At 42.2% G+C, this 16,588-nt stretch overlaps 2 protein-coding genes across 2 annotated transcripts; both read right to left on the reverse strand.

Moving 5' to 3' along the window:
* Positions 1–2,120: 2,120 nt before the first annotated feature.
* Positions 2,121–2,567, reverse strand: LOC133744931 (uncharacterized). Its single transcript, XM_062172955.1, has one exon. It carries the CDS (start codon positions 2,565–2,567, stop codon positions 2,121–2,123), a length of 447 nt encoding a protein of 148 aa, XP_062028939.1.
* Positions 2,568–13,253: 10,686 nt separating this feature from the next.
* LOC133706691 (polygalacturonase 1 beta-like protein 3) lies at positions 13,254–15,666 on the reverse strand. The gene has a single exon (XM_062132235.1). The coding sequence runs from the start codon at positions 15,612–15,614 to the stop codon at positions 13,503–13,505; it is 2,112 nt and encodes a 703-aa protein (XP_061988219.1). The 5' UTR covers positions 15,615–15,666; the 3' UTR covers positions 13,254–13,502.
* Positions 15,667–16,588: the final 922 nt, after the last annotated feature.

Raw genomic sequence — 16,588 nt, forward strand, 5'->3', positions numbered from 1 at the left:
CTTCTACACAACAAATCGTGACACAAGGCCATAGGGGAAATGATCAGTGATGAAAACCGAACCTTCGATGCCAATTTCGTGGCCGGAAACGGCCGGAATCGCCGGAAATCGATGAAAGTTCCGATCGGCTACAGTAACCTTCACAGCTCAATTCCGAGCTCCACCGGTCGAGCCACCGCCAAACACCACCCCAGGCGTGACAAGGAGGAGGAGGCGAACCTGCCGGTGCCCGGATTCCGTCGTGGGTCGGCCGGAGAAGGAAGAAACCGGAGGGAGAAGAAATCGGGCCGAAGAGGAAGAAAATGTCGGGGGAGAAGAGAGAGAAAAGGCCGGGTAAGTTTCCAAAAATGGAAACTTACCACAGTAACTTGGCTATTTATAGAAACTTACCATGAACAGTAACCGTAAACAGTAACTTTACTATTTCGCTTATAACTATCGCATACGAGCTCCGATTTTTACGAACCACATATGCACGCGCTCGGTTTAACGTCCTCTACAACTTCCATGAAGAAACTTTTCTCAAATTTTGACCCGAACAAAAAGTCAACTTTTAGGGCCACTAAAGGTACTAAACCGAAAGTAAAAGTGAAAGTAAAGGTCGTTTACCGTCCAAATGACTAGTAAACGGGTGAATTTGGGTTCGGGACGTTACATCGCCGGAGCCTGGTCACCGGCTGCCGGAGTCCGGCCAACTTTCTCCGGATTCCGGTCATCGGTCACCTGCTGCCGCCCGCCGCCCACCGGACTTTTCTGAAAACCTCACCGGAAAAGTTTATTGCCCCCAATAGACATCTATTACCCCCCAATAGAGGGGCAATAGACCTCTATTACCTCTCATCTATTGCCCCCCCAATAGAACTTTCGGTAGCCGGAATGAGAACTAATCTTCCTAAAATTAGACAAATAAAACTTTAATTAAAGAAAAAAACGAAGAGATTATATCAATTTAAAAACATCTATTGCCCCCCAATAGACGTCTATTAGGGGGCCAATAGACATTCAAAACTTTTTTTTCTTTCCTTCTATCCCGTTACTTAAAAAAAAAAAAAAAACTAGAAATTGATTTGGGCAGCCAGAGAAAAGCTCTGGGCACCCAATCAGAGTTCAACCGTGAACGAGAACGCCGCCGATCTTCTCACCACCACCGGTAAATTCCGACTGTCTCCAATCTCGACGCGCCTGAACACATAAACTCCCTGCAGCCGGTCGCAGAAATGACTTCATTGAGCTGGAAGCGCCTTCTGCATCAAATCTCCGGCACGAGAAGCTACTACAGCTTTCAGACTCCCTCACATCGGCGCTGAATCTACTGTAGCTCTCGGACTCACTCACATCAGTTTCCAGTAGTAGATCAGAGACAGAAGACGGCGGAGGTCCATCGATCGGAGACAGCGGCGGGGAGAGAGAGAGATGTCGCCGGATCGGAGTGGGATGAGAGCGCTGGCAGAGAGCATGAGAGAGAGAGAGAGAGAGAGAGAGATGTCGCCGGTGTGCAGAGAGAGAAAGAGATGTCGTCGGTCTGCAGAGAGAGAGGGAGGGGAGCATGATGAGTGGCACATGGTAGTTTTTTAATTAGGTCGAGGGTAATATCGTCATTTTATTTTAAATCAGGTTAGTGGAAATAAAAATCTCTTGCTGGGGTAAGTGAGATGATTTTTGCTTATTTTGGTACTTTGGGTCAAGGACCCAAAAAAAAAAGGAAGTGAGAAGAAAAATAGTCATTTTGGACCTATTGTGTGAGAATTAGAGAAAATTAATAAGGACTAAACTGTTTAATTTAAAAAGTGAGAGAGTGAACTGTTTTAAGGAGCAAAGTACAGGGATTTGTCCATTTTATTTCTTTTTTGGTAGTCTATTTAGCATTAATTTTGATTGAGAGAATAATTTTTTTTAAAAAAAATGATTCCAACTAATTTTCTTTTCGGTAATCTATTTGATACTAATTTCAGTTGGGTTCTTATCTTTGATATCTCAATAAAATGTACTTTTTATATATTTTAGTTTTTTTTTTATCAAATAAGAAATTCATTAAATAATGAATCAATTACAATGATTTGTGGAAACACTTTCAATAATCAGCCACCATAGAGGTAGAGATTACAAGAAAGCTTCCCATACTAGACTTCACACTGAAAGTCCACGTTGACACACTGATGGAGCCACTCAGGCCCCAACTCTAAGCAAAGAAAAGATTGACTGATTTTCAAGTCTTCCCTTGCTAAATGGTGAGCTATTTTATTGCCTTCCCGTTTCACAAAGTGGCCTCTACAACTATTAAAAGACTGAACTAAACACTTGACTTCATCAATAATATGTCCCTCAAAACTATCATTAAAACTGTTAATAACCGAGAGTGCATCACTTTCAACTTCGATGTTGGAAAATCCCACATGCAATGTGAAACAGAGACCATGTAGTAAGGCCAAGGCTTCCATCGATCTTGGTGGGAGGTTCCCCACTTGTGGAATTGCCATTGCTCCCTTCATAACTCCTTGACAGTCCCTGAAAATTACTCTCAGCCCACTTAGACCATTTTTTGAATCACATGCTCCGTCAAAATTCATTTTTAGACACCCATCTTAAGCTGGTTGCCAGTTGACTTGACTATGAGTTGTTACTTGCACATTAGTTGGAGGTGGCAGACTTCTCTTTTCAAATTCAGATTGCCACTCTCCTGCCACATGAATCACTTCATTCGATGCTAGGCACTTCTCCCCATGACTATGAAGGTTCCTATTACGCCAAAGCCACCAAGAAATATAACAAAAAGTCTGTAGTTCAGATTCGGTGGCTGCTGAATTGACATGGTGCAGCAGCTAAAAAAAAGATGGTTCCTGCCAGACTTTGTACACTCCATTCATGAATGTTTTCTTCCAAACTACTTTGGCTCGTAGACAATACCAGATAACATGAATCACATCTTCAATAGGTGCTCCACACTGCCAGCAACAAGGGTCCTCAACTATCCTTCTATTCTTCAAGTTTGCAGCACATGGTGAGTAGTTATGTGCTGCCCTCCAAATGAATACTCGAACTTTATGAGGTATATTCAAAACTCCAAATTTTACTCCACAAACTCTTGTTGCCATCATAACTAGAACTTGCAATAGGTCCAGACTTCCGATTTTGCATCTCTCTGGCCACCCAATACCCCGATTTCACGCTATACACTCCGGACATGGTGTAGTGCCATACAAGCTTGTCAGGGATTGTTTTGAGCCCAATAGGCATACTTAAAATCATATCAGCTTCATGAGATAGGAAATTGGATTTTATTAGTGGTATATTCCAAGCTCCAGATGCCGTGAATAAAGTTTCAACCTTCTGTTGTACATGTACCATAACTGGACTTACTACTTTAAAGCCAATAGGACAAGGCAGCTATCTATCCGTACCAATATTAACTCTTCTCCCATTCCCAATTCTCCACAGAGTTCCCCCATCAATCACTTGTTTTCCCCATAGTAGTCCCCTCCAAATGGCAGAGGGAGTAAGACCCAGAGATGCATCCAAGAAACAAGAATCTGGAAAATATTTAGCTTGGAGCAATTAATCTGCTTACCAAAGAGTGCTTACCCCAGAAAATCCTCCATATTGTCTTTGCTAATATTGCTTGGTTAAAAGCCCTCAAGTCTCTAAAACCAAGTCCACCTTCTTCTTTCCTTTTACAAAGCTTATCCCAACTAAGCCAATGGATTCCCCGAGCCTCTCCACCTTTTCCCCACCAAAACTTTCTCACTTTTGATTCAAATTTTTTACATACTCCAATAGGCAATTGGAACACACTCATGGAATAAGTGGGGATCGCCTGAGCTACATCTTTGATTAGAACAAGCTTACCTGCTTTTGAGAGGAACTTCCCTAGCTTGCCAACCTTGGAGATGAAAATCGAGTCTTTCATTCAACTTTTTGAAAACTTCCTTCTTGTTTCTACCAATAGTAGTTGGTAGACCCAAATACTTCTCATGAAAATCAACAATTGGTACATTCAAGATGTCTTTCACCTCATTCATTACCTCGCTATAAGCATTCGGTCCAAACGACAAAGTAGATTTCTGAAAATTAATACGTTAGCCTCTGCACTTTCATATAGGAGTAGACATTGCTTCAGAGAAACACAATCCTGAATCGTTGCATTAACAAACAAGAGACTATCATCCGCAAAGAGCATATGTGAGATAGAGGACGCAGTGGGTGCTACCTTGACACCTTATATCATTCCCGTAGAATCTGCATGATGTAGGAAGCCAGACAAACCTTCTGAAACAAAAAGAAATAAGTAGGGTGAAAGGGGGTCACCTTGACGAATGCCTCTTGTTGGCCTGAAATTTCCAATCGGTTGACCCTTCCATAGAACTGAGAATGAAACAGAAGTAACACATTCCATAATCAAGGCCACCTAGACCTCCGCAAACCCTAGCTTCAGCATGACTTCCTTCAAAAAACTCCACTCCACCCTGTCATACGCCTTACTAATATCCAACTTAAGAACCATTTTAGGAGAGGTCGTACCTCGTTGTGTGCAGATTGTATGAACTGTTTCGAAAGCTTCAATTACATTGTCTTGGATTTTTCTTCCAAGCACAAAGTTACTCTGTGTATAGGAGATGATGTCTGGAAGAAATTTCTTCAGTTAATTTGCCACTACTTTCGAGATTAGTTTATAGATAATGGAGCAGAGACTAATAGGTCGGAATTCTGTCACATGCTTAGGACTTGCACATTTCGGAATCAAGGAGATGAGTGTGTGGTTGAAATCCATAATATCCTTTCCATCATTCAAAACCCCAAGACAAAACTCACAAACTGAGTCCCCCACCACAGACCAATAAGTTTTGAAAAATAAGGCTGACATACCATCGAATCCAGGTGATTTTTGAGCAGCCATATGTTTCAGTGCAACCTCCACTTCCCATCTTTCAAACTTCATTAGCAGCTTTGTATTCACATCATCAGTAACTTTTCTAGGAATTTTCTCCATGATAAGGTCAAAATTCTCACACCCTTCAGAACTATAAAGATTTGTAAAGTAAGCGACAAAAGCTGATTGAACGTCAGCCATGCTTTCACTCCAAGTGCCATTCTCATCAAAGACCCCCATTATCTTGTTTTGTTAGCCTCTACTCTTCGCGTATGCATGGAAAAACTTTGTGTTGCTATCACCCTCACGTAACCAATCCACCCTTGATCTCTGTTTCCACAAAGCTTCCTCAAAGCTTGAATATTTCTCCAATTCCGTTTTTAGCAAATTACATTGCCTCTGGTCCTCCTCTGTCCTAATATCTACAGGATAACTCTGAAGGGAACATTTCAGTTTTGCAATTTTCCTTGGTACGTGTCCTACTACATTCCTGTTCCAATCAAAGAGTTCTGCAGCACACCTTTTCAGTTTAAGCAGCAAGTTATCTTCCAGATTAGTTTGTCCTTCCCAAACGTCCTTTATAATCTCCCCACATCTTTGCTCTTTCACCCAAAAGCTTTCGAAGAGAAACCGACGCTTCCCCCCTTGTTTCTTAGGAAGACCGACACCCATAAAATCAAATACAAGTGGGAGATGTTCACTCGCTCCAACATCAAAATGAAACTCATGAACTTTCGGAAAAGCAATTACCGCTTCATTGTTCACTAAACCTCTATCCAGTCTCTCATGTACAATACCATTACTCCAGGTAAACAAAGGCCTTAAAAATTCAATCTCCTGTAAGAAGCAATCATCTATAGCTCTACCAAATCTTTCCATCTGGCATGCAGGTCGTAGTCTCCCCTCACTTTTCTCTCCATCATTCAGAATTTCATTAAAGTCCCCAAAGACGAACCATGGAACTTGAGGAAATAAATATGAAAGATGCCGCAAGGCCTCCCAAGAATGGTGTCTTTCACTTGTCTCTAGATTACCATAGAAGCCAGTCAACCGGACTTATTTATTATCAATCAATACCATAGCATCAATAAAGCCAGAAGTAGCATCCAAAACATTAACATGCATGTTATCCTTCCAACAAAAAGTCAATCCTCCCCCCTGTTTACCTGTTCTTTCTACCACCCTATAGTTAATGTATCCCAACGAACCACACAATTGCTCCATTGCACTCTTCTTTTTCTTTGTCTCCATCAAGAAAACAAAGTTGGGATCTTGAGCCCTGAGTAATTTTTTCAGGGCATTGAATGTGGCCCGCGCACATTCCAACTTAGTAGACTCATTGTTCGTGGTGGGTCGAAATGACGGAACCCACCACTTTAGTTCCCTTGGCAGAACTAGAACCTGCTGCAGCCCCATTTTTCTTTTTCAGTTGTTTATTCAGAGAACCAGAGATAAATAGCTTACTCGGGGAACAATTAAGTGCAATACCCTTGCTTTTCCTTTCCTTACTCGGAGAAAAAGGTCCCTGCTCTAAACCACCCTTAGAAACACTTCTCTAACCAGATTCTTCTTACCCTTCTCACCCTTAGAAGCATCTTCTCCAACCATAATCTTCTTACCCTTCCCACAAACTTTCTTTTTTGGAGAACCATCATTTTCCCCTACTCCCTGTTCCTTCACACATCCCTTAACTCCTTTCCCAGCAGTAGCACTTCTAGTATAAACTTTTATTCTAAAAGTGCTAGTAGACACTGGAACGTTGAATAGTTTTAGTATGTCAGAGTCTTTCTCCAAAACCAGCCTGTTTTTCTCATTACTTCCCCGTTCAATCATGCCATTGGAACCAGGCTCGGCCATTGTCACCTCTTCTATAGGTTGCTCCCAAATAAGTTTCCGACGCTTGACTACATTGCATTGCTCAAATAATCCTGGTTTGCCTCCCTCTTTCTCAGCTTCTGCACCTTCCAAATCAGTCATCTCTTCTCGCTCTACTCCACAAACACCAATGTCCGGAGCATTCATAGACCACATCTTCTTACTCGGAAATAGCCCGAAGACCTTCCTTGCAACTGACCATTTAGATCAATAGAAAAGACATCCTTTGAAAGTGTCTTCCACCTGCCAATTTTTTCCTCCGTTATCTTCCCTTCTAATCTTGTCGTGCAATTAGCACATACATGATTGAGCATGCCACAAAACAAGCAAAAGTGAGGCAAGTGCTCATATTCAAAAGCTACCATACTCAACTGTGTATCTCTCGGATCCAACTGCAACCTCAGGCCTTTCCTCAATAGATCCGAAAGTCGTAGTTCCACTTGCAACCTGTTTGGACCCAAAATGAACATTTTGGCCTGACAAGGCATGTGTTGGAGAAATTGAGTCAATGTCAGTGGCTCAAGCTATATATTGTCGACAAGTTCGAAATATATATTTAGAGGCTAAAGCAAGCCTACTATGGAAGCATGGAAGCATGAAAAGTCAACTTTAGCACATTTTCCTACTTCAGCTAGGAGAAACCGAGCTAAACAGAAGGAGCGGCCGCCTGACCAAATGAACTTGAAATGAGCTTAAACTCTGCAGATCCATTCTAGACAGCCCAAGGATCATTTCTTATGAAGAGTTCCAGAGCTAGTTTTGAGTGGAAGGCCTTCAAACAATCAGTCCAATTTTCTACAGAAGCAAAACTGGAAAACTGGACCTGTAAGAGGTCCAGCAGCATTTCCGGCCCAACCGCATGGAATAAATCTCTGAAAATTTTTCAGGATGATCTACACTCATAGTGGAACATTGTTTATGAAGAAGTCGAAGGCTCATTCTGAATTCATGTTGGAGAAATAATTGAAGGAATAAAGGGGCAGAAACTGACCTAAAACCAACTTAATATTCACATGTTCATGTTTCCTACCCACATGAAGAAAGCTAGATGCTTTTCTTTTTTTCCTTGGATATATTTTTCTACTACAATCTCTTTAATAGATCATCATCACTTCCATGTTTCTGCATCTTCATGCTTTGCTTTCATTTCATCATTTCTCTATCTTTTCCATATTTTACAAATCACTTTCATACTCCACTTTCATTATTTTTCTTCCACTCATCATTTCACTCTTCTTTTTCTTCCCTATATAAACACCTTCTCCTCTCATTCTAACACACACATTCACAACATCAAAACATCTCTAAGATGATCTAAGTTCTCTCTAGAGCAACCTCTCTAAGAGCAACTCCTCTCATTCTCTTTGTCTTACCGGTGATCACACTCCTAGTCCTAGTCTTCTCAGAAGCCGACTTTCAGTACCACTAAACCCTCTGTCAACGTACTTCGGTCCTAGTCTCCTCGAGAGCCGATTGTAGTACCACGACCAAACACCGACACCAAGACACATTCACAACATCAAAACATCTCTAAGATGATCTAAGTTCTCTCTAGAGCAACCTCTCTAAGAGCAACTCCTCTCCTTCTCTTTCTCTTACCGGTGATCACACTCCTAGTCCTAGTCTTCTCAGAAGCCGACTTTCAGTGCCACCAAACCCTCTGCCAACGTACTTCGGTCCTAGTATCCTCGGGAGCCGACGGTAGTGCCGCAACCACAACGGTTACAGAACCAGCCAAGCAAGGGTAACGCCCTAGCAACCCAGCCAAGCTAAAGTCACGCTTTAGCAAGTTCTCCTCACTTCCCAGTGGTTCTCGCTCTGCTCGATCTACAGCATCGAGTATCAATTGTGATTTTCAAGAAGCTCAGCAAAAGTCCTCGCCACGAGGCACAAAGAATCCCGCGACGAGGTTGGTGCTCTCCTCGTCTACAATCGCTAGACAGAAGTCAGGTCAAGGGACACCCCCGACGACCGCACCCGACGGTGCTGGCACGCCCGGGCAAGAAAAGAGACTGTTGACCAGCTGCAACAAAATTGGAGCCAAACACAACCTAAGAAAGCTTCCATTACCATCTCTAAACACATTCGAATATGTCATAATAAATCTCCTATACTTCCACCAATTTTCCTCCCCATCTTATCCATCAGAAATGCTGAAGGCAATCCCTTCACTTTAATCCAAAACTCCTGATTAGTCAGAGGAATAGCCCTCGGATCAATCATCCCATCATTGGGAACTAGTACCAGCAATGAATTGTCGAAAGACCAAGGGCTCCCCTGTAAAACTCGAAGTCGATCACCTTCATACTTAAAGGAGAAAATAAGACGCTCTGACTCCTCCAATTCCAAAATTGAGAAATCCTCCTTTGTCAACCAAATTTTCCTGATGATACATCTTAAAGATTTAATATTGATCTTCTTACCGGTAAGGACCTTCCCTACTAGCCAGAACCTCTCAACGTACCATCAGCGATTTCGGGTCATCTACTGTAATCACCTCTAGGTCATCATCATCTTGAATACCAAGATGACGAGAGAACTAGCCTACTACGTCCTCTATGCTCGAAAAAACTTTCTCAAAAACCAACCACACCTTCTGCACGACGTGAAGAAACCCCCACATGCACCTTAGACGATGGGGGAATTCTCAAGGTGCATAAACAGCGGTACTTTATCATTGGACTTCGGCAAAAACCCTGAACCACTCTAACCCTAACTCCAAGAGAGAAGGGACTTTTTTTTCTAAATTTCACAGCTATTATATATTTTAGTTAAATATTGGTGTTGTGCTAAATTCTCTTATTACTTTCATAAAATAAATAAATAAATTATTCCAACCCACCCTAATTTTAAATCTTGAATCCGCCACTACTTCTCCGCCAATCTCAAGCATCATCCCAGCACTGCAATCGCTCCTTCAACACGACAATCAACCACTGCGACACTACTATGATATGAGTGTGTCGGCTTGATCTGATCAGATCTTCTTCAATCTAATTCATCAGTTTTTCTTTCTAATTGCAACTCTAACTCTCTTTCTCTATTTTCGAATGAAAATTAAATTTGAAGGTCTACCATGAATGATTTTGGTGTGGCTAGGAAGAAAGAGAGAGAAAATATAAGAAAAGAGGAAGAAGAAGGGAAGGATTCAATGTATTAAAAAGTAAAAACAAATAAATTGACAGATTTAGGAGATCTTTCAAATTTGACACAGAGCATTGGAACGCCAAATCCTCGTAGGATTTGACCGATCTACTGGAGTGCTTTCGTATTTCATTTCCTACTGTTGAGCCTCTACCCTGTCATTTGACAGAAGGGTTGGAGATGCTCTTAGTGGATCTAAAAGTTTAGAGAGTGGTTCACTTCATTGCTTAATACTAATGTAAAAAGGATAACAACTCTAACAAATATTTGAATAAACAACGTGTGCAAGCCTTTGCGCTTCTAGTTTTTTTTTTTTTTTTTGGCAAGAAGAAGAATTTATATTAATAAAAAACAATAATTACACACAAGAAGAACCCAACTAAGCCACATAAAACAAATAATCTAAAACAAGACAAAGCAAAAAAAAGAAAATTAATTACAAAGATTATTATCTCTGACATATGTAAGGGTGGGGTGGGTTAAGGGTTTTTTTTTTTTTTTTTTTTTTTTTTTTTTTTTTTTTTTTTTTTTTTAAAAAAAGCGTACTAGCATAGTTCTACACTACGATGAAAACCCTAGTCTCTCTAGCGGCGTGTCTCCTCACGCTGACACTAGCGCCGCCGCTTCTTGCCGGCGATGTGCACAGCCGCTCCAGCCAATTCGCAATCTCCGGGTGCTTCTATCATTCCTTTGACCCAATTAGTAGATACTGTCTACTTTCGCCGGATTCGACCTCTATCATATACGGTGTTTGTCACGGCGGTGATGGAGCTCTAATTTGGGCTGGCGAAAACCACGGCGGCGGTGATGGATTTTTGATTGGTGCTTAGCGCTTCATTTATGGAGGCGACCTGATTTCTTCGTTTGGATTGCCTCCTAAATCTGCTTGGGCGCAAGAGCGACTGGGACGGGAATTTGTTGAGGCAGGTAAAGGTGCCCTGCTAGTATGCGGCGACGCAAACAGAACAAGGTGGCTGCTGTTAGGTGCTACAAAGAACAACGCGGCTGCGATGGTCATCAACTTTTTGGACCGCTTCGACTGGTATATCAATCCCAACACCGACACCAAAATCCAACGACAGCTTTTCTGGTGGTTGTGTTAGGTCCATAAGACACCGGTGGTCCAGCGAAGAAGGCCTCTGGGTTCCTCGCGATGAGTGTCCACATCAAACCGGTTCTTCATGAGTTTGGGCTTCAGTGGGGCCCATTTCCTCTTAGACTAGATCTCTCCATCTGGATTTGGAGCCCTAAGTATCTTTGGGCTTGGTTTTTCAAGATCCAAAGGCCATTTGGGCCTTTTTCCGGGCTCAAATCTGAGCCGAGCTCTTGATTGGATTTGGAGCTTTGAAGGGCTCAGTTCTTTGGGGTCCAGAAAGCTATTGGGTTTCTATACCCATTTTTTAGTTAGTTTTCCTTTACTATTACTATGCGTTACTTGGTCATATTTGAATAGGCTTGCTTTGAATAAGTGAGCATGAAAGTCGAATGAATGGTCTCATCCTATGTATCACCGTAATGTTTCTTTCCTACAAGTTCTTGTCTATCTGTAGATGGTAGCTGAAGGATATGTAATGGTCATTCTGGCCTTACCTTTTATTATTAATGATATGTCCTGGAGACGCTTTAGCTCAATAAAAAGAAAAAAGAAAAAAGGAAAGTAAACTAAGTAGGCTCAAACCAGGCAAGCCCACAACCCAAGCAACAACTCAAATAAAGTGAGAATAACACAGAAGCAATAGCAGCCCCGCCATGAAGAAAGTTGGTTACAAACAACATCATGATCCGACAAGATCGAGAGAACTTGGGAAAAACTGATGACAGTTCCAAACTTCCAATCAAATACGCCTAATATTAAATATTCCAGTTACAGAAATAAGAACCAAATATCCCAAACCTTCTTTGCATCGGAGAACATCTTCTGCCAACAAGAAAACAGAATAAAAGAAAAATATGAGAAATCCACAAACACAAAACAAAATAAAAGAAAAATACTAGAGATCCACAAAATTAAGGATAGTAGGGATAGGCACCCAGAGAGTGTTCAGTCCCTTGTTGCACCACCCTAAACGGATTTATGTGCTCTAGCAGGTAAACCCCTCTTTGAATAGAGCTTGAATGAGCATATATACAATTGATGACAAAAAGAAAAGGATAAGAGTCGCTGGAGTCGACGACACATAGTTGATATTAGCAATTAGTTTAAGTTTTGATAAATATTTGATTTTTTTGCACTTCTTATTGAATCGTTAAACTTGGAGGATAGGATGATTTTATTTATTTATTTTTGAAAAATTAAAATATAGATAAACATTTGAGCATACTTGATGATATTTGTAGTTTTGAATATCGAATCAAAACAGAAATGAGGTCATGAAAGTTTTCCTCGATTAATTTCCAAAGAAACTAAAAACGTCACATAAGCGATCAGATTAGAGTGCGCGAGTTCAATGCGGTGAGCACTACCTATTCGGAATCAACTCATACATACTATATTACTATGCGCTATGATCCCTTCTGCCCAAAAAGGGGGGAGAGAGAGAGAGACAAGAAGAAGAAGAAGAAGAAGAAGAAGAAGAAGAAGAGAAGCTAGTTGTAACTTGTAAGCATGAAGATAGTTTGCTGGTCCCGAAAACATTATGCATTCCTATGCCTAACATACCATGCCATAAAGTCCTTAGAGCCACTTGCAGCACACTCTGACCCTCATTGATGCAATATATATGGGGGCATGCAAGTGATCGAGTGCAATCTTGTCACTTCTTTCGCTTTGGCTTTAATTTGGGTGCACTACACTCTACACTTTGCACTCTAAGCAGCAAAAAACATGGTGCATGCTTTCGATTTGGATCCCTTTTTGACTACATTACTACCTAGTGTGCACAAACACAGTTTTCCCCCACAACACGCGCACTACTAGCTAGCTATTCCCAGCACTTGATTGAATCATCACTTCCAGTACGTAGTGATGATGGACTAACAACATCCTTCCGTTTGACGCCTTGGAGAATTATGTTAGGCTCAAACCACCGATTTTCGGCCAGCTGCGCGCCGAAATTCTTTGCTCCAAGCTAGGCGCTAGCTAGATTCAAGTTCATTTGAATGCTCGATCTCCGTGCTATCGTTTGCACAAGAATTAATCCCTAGCCTTCCGTGGTATTTTTGTCCATCCCTCTTTTTGCCTTTCAGCATCATATCTAGACACAATTAATATATATATATGCAAAGATTGCATATGTTTTTGATGGATTGATTAATGCCTGCAGTCAAAGCATTGCTTCCAGAAGTGCTAAAGTATTTGGGAGATACCTTTTTGGCTTTGTAGAAACAGTTAAAAGTAGTACACGTGCTTTATTCATAATAAGCACATAAACGTTTCAATATGCGTAAATCACATATATCGTACTTAGATACACTGCTAATTAAGGTTTTTCTTGGTTGAATTACACGTACTAATAAGTTTGAGATGGTGCTTTCATCTCAGAGAACAGAAATTCTGGAAGAAAAATCATGTGAAAGCAAAAGAAAAGGCAATTCCATAGAAGCAATCAAATTGCCAAATCAAAAGGCTTCAGACGACAATCAGGCTATATATGTAATATATATGCAAGACAAAACCAAGCTACTGCATTACGGACCGTAAATCCGCTACGGTCCAAGTCATGTCGTTTTCAAAAATCCAGTGGCACACTTCAGTATTTCCGGGACTGGACCCCAGTGCCACGAACGCACCATGTCCCGGGCTCCACGATGACGTGTCGAGATGACAAATCGCAACACCGCGATTGATCTTGTTTCGGCTCTCCACATCGACAATATCAGCCTCGTAAACCCTAACCTTCGGTACAGAGTGGCAGTAATATAGTAAGTACGGGTACAAGCTCTGATGACACGAAACAGATTCCGTCACTCGTCCGCCGTTGATTCCGCTGACCTTTCCGATCATCACCTTCTGCTTAGACCCGCCCACATTCTCCGTGGTCCTAACCACCACATTGCGGCCGAGGACCGACACAGAGAAGTCAATCATGTCTTCGACCGAGCCCACGCACCGCTTGGTCTCGCCAGGACTCGGGGCCCTTTCGCACTCCGTCAGCGCGTTGATTATCACGCGTTCCGCGGCGGAGTTGTTACCAGCGTGAAATAACTCCCTCAGCTCCGGCATCCTTGACGTGGAAAACGGTAATTTTGACAAAATTGGCCGGGGCAGAAACGACCTTTCCGGCATTTTGTCCTTAATGTCGGGCATCACCATTACATTCCCCTGCTTCAACATAGACTCTCTAAAGAACTTGCCCGGCTCAACCCATCTATTTACAGAACTGCCACCACTCGCTCTGTTTTCTTCAGAATCAGTTGCAGTGGTGGTGGAGTTGCTATACTCCGTAAAACTAACCCCTTTTTTGGCATAGTCTTTGAACGAGCGGCCCAGGCTGTAAGATTTGAACCCGACAGTGGTCCGGCCCGTCGACCCGGCTCCGTACTCCTTAAACGAATCGTTTCCGAGATTAAACGACTTGCCGTAGTTCGAGAAAGTCACTTTCCCGGAGTTCGAATTCCTGGCGTAAGACTGGAACGAATCGTCGCCGACGTTGGCTCCGTTCCGGTAACTCGAGAAGCTGTCGATCCCGGACTTCCCACCGGCTCCGTAGCTCTTGAAATTGTTGTGCGGGTTATTACCGGAGAGACCGTACCCTTTAAACGAGTCGTTTGCTGCGTTCCCGGACTCTCCGTAACCCGTGAAACCCGACCCGACTATGTTGGCGTCTCCGGCGTAGCTGTTGAACTCGTTCCGGTTGGCATTGCCTTTCTTGCCGTAGCTGATGAACGTTTCGGAGCCGGCGTTGGTGTCGTCGCTGTAGCTGGTGAAGGAGAGCTTGTGGTTGTTGGAGCTCGAGTCGTAGGACGTGAATCGGAGATTGGGGACGTTGACCCGGTCGTGGTAGGTGTTGAAATCGCCGGATCCGGAAACGGCGCCGGCGGCGTAGTTGGTGAAGCTGTCGTTGGCTACATTGGCGTCGTGGGCGTAGCTGGTGAAGTGTTCGCTGTGCGAGCGGGAGGCTTTGCTGTACTTGGTGAACGAGTCGTGAGGCGAGTTCAGCTCGGCGGAGTAGTTCTTGAACGAGTCGGCGCCGCCGAGGCGGGAGGTGCCGTAGTTGGCGAAGTCCTTGTTCGCATAACCGGTGAAGTTTGCGTCTTTGGATCGGGCCGCGACGAGTTGCTCACCAGGTGTTTGTGAAAATGCGTCAAAGGAGCAGTAGAGGTTGGCGAGGGAACAGAAGGAGGTGAAGTGGGAGGAGAGTGAGTTCTGGGCGGCGAGTTTGGTGAGAATCGCGGAGTCGATTGGGTTTAGGTTTGAGGCTTTGGAGAAGAGGAAAGTGGGCTTTGGGAGATGGTTGGAGATGTGGGTGTCCCAGTAGCGGATCAGTGAGGCTTTGTGTGTGAATGGGTTGGGTTGCTTAGTTGTAGCTTGATTGCTGCTACTTGAGCTGCCCAGTGAAACAGAGGATGAGAGTGATAGGAGGAGCAAGAACAATAAGAAAATGCTCATCTTGTTCAGCTGGAAAAACAGAGAGAGACAGATGAGTACGTACTGAGAAATTAGCCTTGTTTCAGAATAGCATAGAGCTTTTTTTATGAATGCTGTGTTGCTTTCTTTGCTTTTGCCATAGGTTGCTTTTATAAAAAAGCAAATATGCCGGGTCTTGTAGTGTAACTGTCTAGCTCTCTGCATACAGAAGTAATGAAGGAGTATTATTAGCTAGCACGTGTTCTACGGTCCTCTCTCTCTCTCTCTCTCTCTCTCTGGAGTTTGAACTTTGAGGTTATATTATCTTCATCGAGATTATAGAAGTAATGAAGGAGTACTACTAGACTGCTACCTAACATGGTGCGTGCTTCGGAATAGTGAAACACTAGAGTCCGAAATTATTTGATTAGCTTATTGTTTGAGATACACACATCTCAAACGAAACTAGTAACAGCTCTCATAGTTTCAATATCTAGTCGACATTATTATAGAACTTTACCCAAGTTAAAAAGGTTCGGTTTTGATTTAGTAAAACCTTGAAGAAATGTTTATTTTAGGGTTAGGAAATCAAGGGCATAAATTAAGCAGGGAGTGGGTTGCTTTTCAGTGAGATCGATGGTCAGTTTGTGTTCTCAGATGAGTTATGGAAAACAGGAGTCAGATTTTATCGAGCATATTCTAAAGGGACACTGATATCGAAAGGGTAGCAATGTGTATAAATATATGTTAGGAACCCGAAGATAATGTTCGAGACTTGGACTTTAGTCCATGGAGTTGTTAAATCCCAGATCAGCTTCGAATTAGAAAAATCCAAAATCAAAGATGCTTCATTTTTGGCTTAAGTAGCCCACTAATTTAGTGCGGCGTGCATTTCAGTTAAAAGAGTTACTAGTCCCTGAAGTCACTGGTGGACAAAGATGTAGATCACCAACCAACAAGTGGTATATAGTTTTTAGTTAGGTATGATTCCCATATTTTTGTTTGAAATTTGGCAAGGAGGCTAATAATATGTTTGAAAGGAAAGATCTCCCAAATTTTGCAATTCTATTTTGACACAAATCATACTTGATTTTCGAATAATTTATCAAATGAGGTAAAAAAAAAAAAAACACGTACATAATCATAGAATTAACTAAATTTATAATCTGTCCTGATAAATTTAATTTTGAGAAAGTGCA

The sequence above is a fragment of the Rosa rugosa genome, chromosome 4, assembly GCF_958449725.1.
Source record: "Rosa rugosa chromosome 4, drRosRugo1.1, whole genome shotgun sequence".
In the NCBI taxonomy this organism is placed as follows: Eukaryota; Viridiplantae; Streptophyta; class Magnoliopsida; order Rosales; family Rosaceae; genus Rosa; species Rosa rugosa.

Coding starts and splice junctions, on each gene's coding strand:
- LOC133744931 (XM_062172955.1), bottom strand. CDS start 2,567: ATGAATTTTGACGGAGCATGTGATTCAAAAAATGGTCTAAGTGGGCTG.
- LOC133706691 (XM_062132235.1), bottom strand. CDS start 15,614: ATGCAGAGAGCTAGACAGTTACACTACAAGACCCGGCATATTTGCTTT.